Source organism: Pseudopipra pipra, chromosome 6 (genome assembly GCF_036250125.1).
Source record: "Pseudopipra pipra isolate bDixPip1 chromosome 6, bDixPip1.hap1, whole genome shotgun sequence".
Lineage (NCBI taxonomy): Eukaryota > Metazoa > Chordata > Aves > Passeriformes > Pipridae > Pseudopipra > Pseudopipra pipra.
Genome location: NC_087554.1, coordinates 7,495,007 through 7,507,191, shown reverse-complemented (window position 1 = coordinate 7,507,191; position 12,185 = coordinate 7,495,007). Strand labels below are relative to the sequence as shown.

Below are 12,185 nucleotides of genomic sequence, written 5' to 3'. Positions count from 1 at the left end.
AAGGCTGTAGGGAAGGAGATACTGGGCATCTTCATTTCCACTTGGAGGGAGTGTAAAAAAACCTATAAATCCTTTATTCAAGAGTCACAATGTCCACTTTACCTCTGCTCAAAGCACTGAAATCCTGTTGGTGGAAAATTTGGGGCCACTCTTTCTACTCTGCCAGTGTACAGATTGGAGTATAACATGATAAATAAGTGTTCTCTCTTTCCTCAAAGATATACATCAACCAACCCTCCTCGGGCAGCAGTGAAAGCAGAAACACATTTCCCTTGGAAGTGAATGGAAGTGCAAAAAGGGCATCATTAGGATTCTGATTTCGGGGTGAATTTGTGGCAGTTTGGGGACACAGCAAGTTTATCAGGAGCTGTGTTGGATGAGACTGATCACTTAAGGCATGTAAGGTTGCCCCCAAATGAGGCTGGTGTCTTGCAGTCTTCTTGCCAGGACATTGTTACATTTTCAGCGTTTTTCATCAGTCCCACAATGTACTGTTGGTACAAAGAACTGTTTTTTTTTCATTAATTTCCAAAGCAACATTTAAATTGTAGCAGTTAGTTAAGAGGAAATCCTCAAGAACATCTTATATTTCCACTGCCATCAGTGACCAGTATGTGAATGTCTGGTTGTAGAGCAGGTTGGTGTTCACACCTGGCAAACCTTCAGTGATTTCGTGTGAGATCCAGTCACATCTACACTTTAATGCCAAAAACAAGCTGGACAGCTGCTCTTTATAAATCAGCATTGCCTGCTGTGATGAAGAACTTTTAATGAACTGTGATTTATGTACCTGCTTAGCTAAACCTTTAGTAGCATGACTTTATTTTCACTCTAATGCAGTTCTGGGGAGGTTTTATATTGATCTCCGGATTTTGAAGTTGACTTTTCAAGTCCTCTGCCCTCCTGTGTCTGATTTGGAAGACAACAGACTCTGGTAGACTGGCAGAATACTTTGGTGTGCCCAGAGCCACATTTTCATTAAGTATTTAGAAAGCAACAGCATAAATCAGCATTAAAATATATATTTATAGATAGCTATAAGTGTTTCCTTTGACCAGTGTTGATCTGTAATAATAAATAAGAGATGTAACAGAGCAGCCTAGAATGGCACACTGCAGTTTGGGTTGGGTATTTATAAAAAAAAATATTTACATTTTAGAATCATAGATTGGATTGGAAGGGAACTGAATGATCATCTCCTTCCAGCCCCCCTTCCATGGGCAGGGACATCTTCCACTAGACCAGGTTGCTCCAAGCCCTGTCTAACCTGAACACTTCCAGGGATGGGGCAGCCACAGCTCCTCTGGGCCATAGCTTAATGGCAGCAGAAGGTTCTCAAATGAAGTTTCTAAGCCCAGTTTGGGTCATCTGTGGTCACTAAAGCTGGGCAGTGTTACTGCAAAGTGATGTCAAAGCTTGCACCTGAAGTTGAGGGCTGTGGCACTTCTTCAGTGGGCAACCTGTGCCAGCACCTCCCTGCCCTCACAGAGAGGAATTTCAGGCATCAAAAACAGACAAAAATCAGAGATGTCAATATGCTGTGAGAGAGATGTGCATGTTCCATCATTCTGTGGCCAGTGATGGGACTGGAGGGAATGGCTTGAAGTTGTGTCAGGGGAGGTTTAGGTTGGATGTCAGGAAAAGGGTGGAACAGGCTCCCCAGGGCAGTGGGCACAGTACCAAGCCTTACAGAGCTAAGGAAGCATTTGGACAACACTCTTGGGAACGGGGCAGAACTACAAACGCCTGCACACATCAAAACAGCCCGTGTGGTGCTGTGCTTTCACCTGAAGGGACCCCAAGGTAGTAAATACAGGGCACAGTTTGGATTTCCTCACTGATCTGTGTGAATGAAAGCCCATCCAGTGAAAGCTCTATCCCCCCTCTGTGTAACCACATGGCTCTAAGCTGAGGAGCGGTCGGGGTGGTCAGCTGTGAGTTCACTTCTGAAATGAGTGTGTCCTTACATAGTCATCATGTTTTTGTCTACGTACATACTGTGATCATTACCGCTGCGCTTTGGTTTGCAAATGCCTATTACTTCCACGTTTCCCCCCCTGCCATCACGTTTGACAACTGGACTGCTCTGCTGTGGTGTGCCAATATCCCGGGATGTGCAGTTTCCACGTTCGCAGTGATTAAAGGCTACTTCTTCCCTGCCGATGCCAAAGGCTGGTATGTGACACTGAGTAATGAGAGAATACTAGTTATTAAACAGCTAGATGAAAATTGGGCGTATAAACTGAACGACTGGCATAAATATATATATAATCTAATATTTGACTGTAGCTTTTGGGGATGGTCCCGTGCGCGGCCAAGGAGTCGGGACTCGACGATCCTCGTGGGTCCCCTTCCAGCTCAGCGACTGTGATAAATTCTTCCCGGTATTACAACTCCGGGGCGGGGGGGAGGGCGGTAAAGACCAAAAAGCGGCTCGTTTGGCTGTCACCGCTCCTTTATTCCCTCCTTTATTCCCGGGCGGACACCGCCGCTCTCCCTGAGGGCACGGCCCGGCACCGGCGGCGCGCGGGCGCCCCCTGGCGGGCACGGCCCGGCACAGGCGCGGGGAGAGGGGGCGTGGCCATCCCGGGGAGGGGCGTGGTCGCCGCCCGCAGGCCACGCCCCCCACGGCGGGGCGATCCCGGCCTTTCCCGACCCTGCCGCGCGCCGTCGTTCCCGGCGTGCCCCGCGCCCGCCATGGCCGACATGTTCGACGGGATCGTGATGGCCGAGCAGCGGTGAGGGGCCAGGAGAGGGGCTTCTCGTAGCCCCCCCGCCACTCTGCCCCGGGGGTGGCGCTTCGGCAGGCGGCGGCGGGAGGCGGGAGGGGAAGGCGAGGGGCGAAGGGAGCCCCGGGGAGTGGGAGGGAGAAGGGAGAGGGGAAATTCTCCTCTTTGCGCTTGACCGGCGTGAAGCTGAGTCAGGGGAGGGTTAGGCTGGATAAGAGGGAGACATTGCTTATCCAGGGGGGTGGATACCAACTGGATGCCAACAGGCTCCCCATGGCAGTGGGCACAGCGCCAAGGGTGGCAGAGCTCAGGGAGCGTTTGGATGATGCTCTCGGGCACCGGGTGGGATTTTTGGGGTGTTCCGTGCAGGGCTGAGGCTTGGGGTCGATGATCCTTGTGGGTCCCTTCCAGCTCGGCACGTTCTGTGATTCCGTGGTCTGGGCGCTTCCAGTGGGAACACTCACCCGGGTGGGGGATGATCCTGGTGGGAGCACAGAGCTGGAGCCTTGTTCTTGGCGGGTTGGGATGGGCTTGGCTGGGAATGTTAGTGACTTCACCTGGACGGGCTGGAGCGATGGAGATCCAGCATTTGGGTGACAACAAGTGACCCAGTGCCACAGGCTGGGGAAAGAGTGGCTGGAAAGCTGGGAAAGGGCCTAGGGCTGAACACAGTGTGGCTGCAGGGCCAGGGCAGGGACTGTCCCCCCAGCCGGGCACTGCTGAGGCACTCCTTGAATCCTCGGGTCAGTTTTGGGCCCCTCATGACAAGAAAGACATTGAGGGGCTGGAGCGTGTCCAGAGAAGGGGATGGAGCTGGGGAAGGGTCTGGAGCACAAGTGTGATGAGGGGTGGCTGAGGGAGCTGGGGGGGCTCAGCCTGGAGAAAAGGAGGCTCAGGGGGGACCTTCTCACTCTCTACAGCTCCCTGACGGGAGCGGGGAGCCAGGTGGGAGTCGGGCTCTGCTCCCAGGGACAGGACAAGAGGAAACAGCCCCAAGCTGCACCAGCGGAGGTTTTTGTTCCCGTGAGGTCTCTGTGCGTGGTGTGAGCTCGATACGGGACCAGGAGGTTAAAAAAACTACACTTCTGCCTTCCCAGGTTCCACGGTGAGGGGTATGAGGAGGGATATGCCGAAGGCAGCCACATTGGAATTGCTGAGGGAAGGAGGTATGGATCGCTCCACGGCGCCAAGATCGGGTCGGAGGTAAACGGGAAGATGCTTCAGGATTGCAATGTCTTTGTCATTGGAAAATTACTGTAACACAGAAGCTGTTGGGCAAGGCCTGAAATCATCATCAGTCTGAGGTTACACTGCCCCATAAAACTGGTTTAATGGTGGTATTTTGGTTTGAAGAGTTGAGTGGATGTGTTTATGTTTTTTAAGCTTATTTGCTATGTGGAACTTCGGTGGGGCTTTTTTTTTTCTGAAAGGATAAGAAGAAACAAATAAATTCAAACAAGCTTGCTCAGAAGAACATTATGAACTGCACATTTATTTTTGTATCCCAAAATTGTGTCTGAAGGCCCCCCCTGTACCATCTCCTGTGGCTCAGCACAGGGAAAAACGTGGAATCTTGAGACACTTTGGATGGAGAATCATGAAGGGGTGATTCTGTGATTCCCAAATCAGTAACCATTCCTAGAAATTCCAGGGGTGGAGGGTGGTGCTGAGGCACTTCAACTTGTCCCCTATATCCAGCTCCAGTCTGTCATAGCACAGAGTGCTGTGTAATTGTAGTTCCAGGATTCTTTGGACCTGAGAATTTTTGCAGCTCTGCTGGGAAGCTGCACTGCAGTTTTCATGGCAGGCCCCATTCCAAACAAAGCACCACCCATCTAAATCTGTTGGATCTGTTGAAGACCTCTGGGTAATCTGGCAGTTTGCCCTTTTGGTATTTTCAGGTTTCAGAAAGTTAATTGCCTGCAGAAGGAACAGTGGCAATGGCATTAATCCGTTTTGTAATGAAAAAAAAAGTAAACTCAAAGCAGAAAGAATGGCCATCATAAAATTTTGGGTTGCATTTGGGCATGATACAGAGGGGTGCAGTGATTGGATATTTTTCCCATTTACACTCCAGTGATGTAGTTCTGTCATTGTATAATGAGATGTTAAACAGGAGTCTCCAAAGCTGGATAGTTTTATACAAAATGGTCCCAGACAGACCATAACAGAGAAGTGCTCTAATCTGCTTGTATTGGGAAAGCTCCAGAGGGCAGTAGGATTATACAGTTAAATTAGGGGGTGACTTGGGTAACCTTAGACCTGTCAGTCTGTTTTGTGTCTTGGGTAGAATCTGGATGATTGCTGATCTGATGCTGGCCTTGGTTGATAGTGAATTCAAGTAAAACATTGTAATTAAAGTGTGTCTGTCCTTGGACTTAATCTCTCAAAGTCAGCTGACTTCTGGTTTTGGCTGTCTGTGTTGTTTTTGTGTGAATGCTGAGTCACTTTTGAAAGGGACTTCAGCCGACTTGTCCAGTTGGTGCCTTGAAGGACTTCCCCATATTCCTGTTTCATTTGGTGTCCAGAGTTGTACTGAAGAGTTCTGGCAGCAGGGCTCAGTCAGCTCCTCCTGCTTCTTTCTGCTTCCTCTTCAGTTGGGCTGATAAAGTTATGTATTAAATAAAAAAAAAGTGTGGTTTCCTCCCTGACTTGAGGGCTCCCTCAGTCCCTGGTACCTTTTCATAGGGCTGTGCATGGGCTGCTTTAACTCAGAACTGCTGCAAAAACAAGCACCAAAACCTCTTAAATAGCTTGTTCTCTTAACTTTTCCCTGCTACCAGACTTCAATAAATTTGGGGGTTCAAAGCATATAAAGCAGTGCTTGTGTTTTGCAGAATTGCTCTTCATGCTGCATTTTAAATATCTTCTCTTCTGATGCTGAACAACTTCTTACAAGAAGTTTTCTGACTTATTTAACTCTCCTTCCCTAATTTAGTGAACTTTTCCAGTGTGTGTATCCAGAGTTGTTGTTTTCCTGAAGAACAGAATACAATGTTGTGCTTTACTGTTGTTTGACCATATAATCTGTTTGTTTTTTGGGACTTTTTTCCCCTCGTGACACTCTTTTAAATACACAGATTGGCTGCTACCTTGGGTTTGCACTGACATGGCACTGTCTGCTCCAGAAATGCACAGATGAAAAGAGCAGGTAAGGCTAAAAAGGTCAAAAGTAATTTTTTTTCTGTGACTTTCATTCTTTTCTTTGTATCTTTTTTTTTTTTTCTGTCCAGTTTTCGGCCATTTTGATATGTGTTCTGGTAAGCTTTTTTTTACTGCATTTCTTCATTTCTCCCAGTATTTCTAATTTCTAATCAATACTTCTGAGCATTCTTGAATATTTCTCAATTTTGGGCAGGTAAGTTAAAAAGGAAACCTTAACTTTTGTCAGTTGTGCTACAGCTTAATTTCTGATTATGGCTTAAATGTGTATTAAACACACACTGTCAGTGAGCTGAATGGGAGAAGTTGAATTAAAGGAGGATGGAGGGCTGGGTTCTATGCTCTGAATTATTAATTCAAAAATCAATATAATTTCATATTGATGGACTGAAAAAAACCTTCTGTAGTAGCGTGGTTGGCTCTTCTGCTTGGATTTGATTTATTTTTGGTTTTTTTTTTTTCCCTAGCAAAAAGATAAGGGCTCTGGAGTCATTAATAGGGATGATTCAGAAATTCCCATATGAAGACCCCACTTATGATAAGCTGCAGGAAGATCTGGAAAAAATCAGAGGAAAATTTAAACAGGTTCGTAGGATTAAGTTGTTATTTCAGCACATTGATTAATTTCTGAATATATTTAGTTTCTAAACCCACTCCAAAACATGGTATTTGTGTGGAGCAATTATTCCCCTGCTGCAGTCATAGTAAAATACTTGAAATGGAGTGAATTAAGTGAAAATACTTGATAGTTGAAAATTCCCCAACCAGTAGCAAATGAAAAATAAAAGAAGAAAATATTCTTTGAAAGGCAGGTTGAAGGTATTTTTTGACAATGAATTGCAAGTGAGACCAGAAGAAGAGAAACTGGGAGTTTTGTTGAACATTCTTCTTGGAAAACAGACACTTTGAAACACTTCTGTGTATTTTTTTTTTAGGTATGTTCAATGCTAAATATTCAGTCTGATTTTAGAATTGGTACTGAAAGATCTTCACTAACATTTTGAATACAACAGATGAAGATAAACGTGGATGACCAAAGAAAAAAACATTAAAAGAACAGAACTGGAAAAGTGTTTTATCTATTTTTTATTTTTTAAAAAAAATCAAAATAGTGAAGAGGTGCTAAATATTAAAGGGCAAAGGGAAAACCATTGGACTTGCAGTGTGTCATTTAACATTTATTATCTCCAAGTTTTATTTAGGATCACTGAAACACTAGTGTGTAAACCTGTTGAATAGAAATATTTGCTTTAGTTCCTCAAAAGGAAAACACATGCATTTGCAAAGTTTCCTTATTTAAAGGATGTATTATGTTAATTAAAGATCTGTGTGTGCAGATTGTTGAGTTTACACAATGTGTAGGTGAAGTAAAATATAATCAGTTCCCAGTTTTTGTGGGTAAAGGATAAAATGACAAATGAAGTCAGAAAGCAAAGGAGGAAGAGTAAGATCCCTGCCCATAAATTGGCTGCAGCTCACAACGTGGAATTTGCACTTGGATTTTCCAATAGTTTGGGTGGGGGAAGGGAGGGATCTCCCAAACCCCCAAAATCTAAACCCCAAAAGGCAGCAATTTAAGTGATAGGTTAGAAAAACATGACTACCAGAAGAGGTGTGCTTCTAATTTAATGTATTTACTAGTACGTTTTGTCACAGAGTGGCTTTTTTGTTTTCCAGTCTTGAAAATGAACCCTTTAGTCTCCTTCCAATAAATGGATGCTGTGAGCTAAATGTATTTAACTGTGTTAGTTGAAGAGAAATACAGCCAATTATTGTACCTGAAAGATACTTTGAAGACATTTTTTTTTGTTTAATTGTTTTAAACATCTCTGATACATTCAGGGAGGGTCAGGGCCATCTAGTGGAGGAGAGAGTTGTGTAAGAAATAGATTATAAGAGTTCACAAATATATATATATATATATATGAATGAAGTTGTTGGAGAGTACAGAACACAGGCACTCATGTCACAGCTCTCCTGATTATGTGGTGAATTCCTTTGGAATTAAGGTAGGATTCATTTGTTGCTTGTTTCCTCATTTGAGACCTTGGCAGGGCAGTTTAAAGTACAGTTGGCTTTTAATTTTTAAGCAGCCAGGCCACTGGGAACCAGAACAAGCACCAAACTGCAAGCACCTGAAAACAGAAGCAGAATAAAATAATATGTAATCTCAATAAGGAAATGGGCACAAACCAAAAAGATTACATTACTAGAGAGGACAGAGCTAATTTGACTTTATAATCACTTCAGAGGAACCCAGGTTTCAAAAAGTTGTCCCTGCATCCACAAATGAGTTTATTTTTACAAAATTAAATATTTTACCCCTTTACTTCAAATTAGTGAAAAAGGTGCCACTTATTCATCTGTGATGAACTTTTTTAGACCAAGATCCAGGGGGATTCAAAGCATAATTTGTGGTTTTCAGCAAAAGGTGTTTTGAGTCTGTTTTACTCTGAACGATAGTACAAAGAGAAGTGAAACTAAATATTAATGTTTTTAAATGCAGCCTTTTTTTGAATCACTGTGCTTGGTTTGTAAAAATGTATGTAAAAGCCAAGGGGAAGGTTGTGAGAGGTCAAAGTACCTGTGAAGCATTTGGTTACTGGAAGTGTGTGATACCTCAGTGACATGCAAAGTGCTGCTCCAGAGATGGTTTCAAACAAAATTATTCCTACTCAACTCAGGAGAAAAAGGATCTTTGGCCATCAAGTGGCCAGTGACTGTTATTTTGAATATTGGTTTGGTGGCTGATTTTTCTTGTATTGCTGTAATTTTATTTATAACAAAATCTGTATTATTATGATAAATTATTATACAAATGTGTATATACACGTATTTAACAATAAATGTTGTGTCAGCCAGGTTTTCAGGCTGGGATATATGAAGTTTAGGGTTGCCTAATAGGTCTTTAATTCACTTTCATATGTGTGGACATACTGATGGAGCCTCTTATTCCATGAGTCTGTATTTTTCTGAATATCTTGTGTCATATCTTGTATGGGCCTGATTTGGTTTATTAAATGAGGTACAGTTAAAGTTGCCTGTTGGATATGTAGTTGTGTGCTTTCTTAAACTGTTTTTTTGCAACAGAGTCGTGGGGGTTTCTGTGAAGTTGTTCAGGGTTGTCACTGTGAAACATTCCCAACATACTATACAGGTATTTTTATACCTTATTTACAGCTGAGGAGTTAAAGCCCAAGAAGACTGATTTGCCTTAACCAACGTGAGGTGTCTGATGTGAATTGCTGCAAATAATTCTGCCTTCTGAGGGTTTAAATAGCTCAGAATCTGCTTCCTGGCAGCATCCAGAGTGGCTGAGCCCCCCAGCCTTTTTGGATGTTGGTGGGTTTTTTTTGCCTGTGTTTCTCAGCTCAGTCACATGGAAAATGAGGAACGTTGCAGTCAGCAAACACCAGTCAAAGGTGTGGGCTCAACCCAGCTGAAGTGTTACCGTGGAGGGGGGCGAAAAATCCACCAAAATTTCAAATCACTGTTGAATTTCATGAGATATAAGCTTTCTTTCAACCCTTTCCCTGCTCTGACATCTCCCTAAAATCCATCACAAATGGCTGCAAGTACAAGTGGGGTTTATTAGCTGACACCCTGGTTACTCACCCCGAGTGTGGATGGTCAGGCCTGTGGTGGAAGCGCGTGTTCCCCTGGAATTCCAGAGCCTTCAGGGGGATGAGCAAAGCTGCTGTGGGCCCTGCTCATTCACACATTGCCTGCTTTAAATGCAATTTAAGTGCTGCTTTGAAGCTGGGTGGAAAGGATATGGGGGGTAAAAAAAATTGGTTGTTAATAAAGCAGGACACAGAGATTGTGGCTTTGTGTTGTCCAAGGAGCTGGGCATTTTGCAGGAGTACTCAGTGTATTAAGGGCAGTTAAAATGGAAAATTTCTGCTAAAAATGCTGAAGTTAGTAAGGCTTAAAAATATAGTGCTGTATTCACTCACCACCCCTAGTTATTGCTCAGTAGTTCGGGAGGAATGTTTGAAACACCGAACTCACAAATGTCTGACTTGCCTGGACTGCGTTCGAGCTTGTTTGGTTATTTCCTGATCATCTCTCAGCTGAACCTGTGCAATATGGAATTTTATTAATTACTGCTAGGCTGCTGAAGTCATGGCAATCCAGAAGACTTGTAATTTTCCTTTCTACAAGATGTGATGAGTTACAAGAAACAGTGAATTTTGAGGCATCGGCAGAGCAAGGTAAACTGTGACCCCCGTTTGCTAAAGCTTGTGAGCACAATTCTCATTCTGCCTTCATACTTTCCATTTCTTGTCAGCTGTAATGTGAAGGTGATCAAAATTCCAGCTTTGAATGAACAGCTGTAATCACCAGAAATGGGTGAAATAAATCAGAAAAAAAACATCTGTGGATGCAACTGTTTGCTTCAAAATCAGTCCTGTAGAGGTAGTTTGGCTCATTTGAATCCTGTTACGTTTTGGTGAAACAAGGTTGTGATAATTTACACGTGGATGTGTGAGGAAAGTCTGGAATGCATTGGTTGGTTCTGTGACTCTTTGGTCTGATTGGTGTCGAGGTCTGAAATCTAAAAGCAACAGTGTGTTTTAGTATGCACATAGAACCTGTTCAATGCCAGCTTGCTTTGTGGGTAATCGCCACTGAAGGAAGAAAAATAAAGACTGGTTTAAACTCTCTGGCTTTGTAGGGTTATTTTTGGTGAGTAAACTACACATTTTGGTCTGTGTCTTCTGAAATGGTAGCACGTTTTTATCAGTCATTTTTTAAATAGGTTGTGTTGGGATGAAATGAGTTTTAATTTTCCGGTGGATCAAGTTTTGATTTTCGAAGAGATGCAAGAGAGAGTTTAAACCTGCAGTGTATTTATGAGTGCTTATTTACACTTTGGCTGGAAATACAACTTCCTCTATTGGAATAAAGGGAGATCCATCTGTCAGAAATCTGCCTGCACCCTAGTATTCTACAGTGCTTTAGAGTAAGAGCTGATACCCTTTTAAGGTACAGAAAGAGATCAAATAATCTGAATTGCTGAGGTTTTAAATCCATAAGTCATGTTCTGTTGGCATCTTTTCTGTATGCACTTACATCCCTTTTTGAATATAAAGTTTTAGGGCTTATCTCCACATAAAGGTATTATTAAAAAAAGCATTAAAAATGGAATCTTTGATTTATAATAATAATGCAACTACAGGCATGGATCTGATACTTTTTTATTTGCTCACAAGCTGTCAGAGCTGTACATTGTGTTGGATACAGCCTTCTATCTCAAGTTCTGATTTAATGATCTGAGATTCTTTTCTGGTGTTGTTCTCAATATAAAAGTGGGTGCCTTGTCCCTGCGTGGCTTGTTTGAACATTGGTAGGGTTTTTAATGATGTCCTGTAATTACAGGAGAGTAATAATTAAAAATAAAAAAAAACCAGCGTTGCATGCTGGAAAGGGAATGTTGGTGATGCTAATTAACACCATTTTCTGGAGATAAAGGTGTGGGTAAGCAAGGTGAGGATAAGGCTCCATGCCAGGGTAGTTGCTTTCTTAATTTCTGCAGGGACAGCAGCACGAAGCACTGCATGTTTTTGAGAAAGAGCTGATGTGTTATACTTTGAAATCTACTGGAATATTAGAATTACCTGAGGTCCCCCTGGATGAGAATCCTTATTTCTGGTTTTCTCTGATTTTTCTTTGTTCAGGTCACTCCAGAGTTACAGAGCGATGTGTGTGGGGTATAATATCTCACCCTGATTAAACAGAAAGGCTTTGGTTTGAAACAAAAGGCTTAGTATTTTTAGTAATGTTATAATTCTTTCTATTCTTGGTGCTATAAATGTTAGTGCCTTTTGAATACTTGCCCTTTGCAACTTCTCCTGGCCGTGGATTCTGGTCTAATTACAGCCTAAAACTCCAGCTTCCACAGTTTGGCAAGTAACCATGAAGATTCTCATTTTACAGTCTGCCAGAGCTGTTTTTTTAATGGATAAAGTTGTGACAGCACATATTACCACAGGAGTGTACATATCAGCAGAGAAAATGGGGATTGGGGAGCTGTGAAAAGAGTCCTGCAGCAAGTGTCCAGTTGCAGGTTTTGGTGTCCAACTGGAGCAATCCACTGCTGAAGTGCTCCGGTGTGTCCCAGTGCTTGGAATTGCAGGACCAGCAATAAAAATAATAAAAATAATAATAAAAAACCTTTTATGCACTATTTTGAAAGCTTGTACAGTTAGTTCATTTTTGGGTATCTCTTTGGCACCACACTGCAAGTATTCCTACCTTAATCACTGGAGTGTTCATTCCCTCGGTGTAATA

The 12,185-nt window shown here is 43.0% G+C and overlaps 1 protein-coding gene across 5 annotated transcripts in view; it reads left to right on the top strand.

The window, feature by feature from the left end:
- The first annotated feature begins 2,612 nt into the window (after positions 1-2,612).
- Positions 2,613-12,185, top strand: part of LTO1 (LTO1 maturation factor of ABCE1) — a 28,500-nt gene continuing 18,927 nt past the window's right edge. The window contains exons 1-5 of one of the 5 annotated variants that reach the window (XM_064657211.1): positions 2,613-2,738; positions 3,827-3,932; positions 5,810-5,880; positions 6,359-6,476; positions 10,005-10,558. In XM_064657211.1, coding sequence (XP_064513281.1) covers positions 2,698-2,738; positions 3,827-3,932; positions 5,810-5,880; positions 6,359-6,476; positions 10,005-10,061 — 393 coding nt within the window. In that variant the 5' untranslated portion in view covers positions 2,613-2,697 and the 3' untranslated portion in view covers positions 10,062-10,558. The other 4 variants (XM_064657209.1, XM_064657210.1, XM_064657212.1 and 1 more) reach the window with 4 other exon arrangements.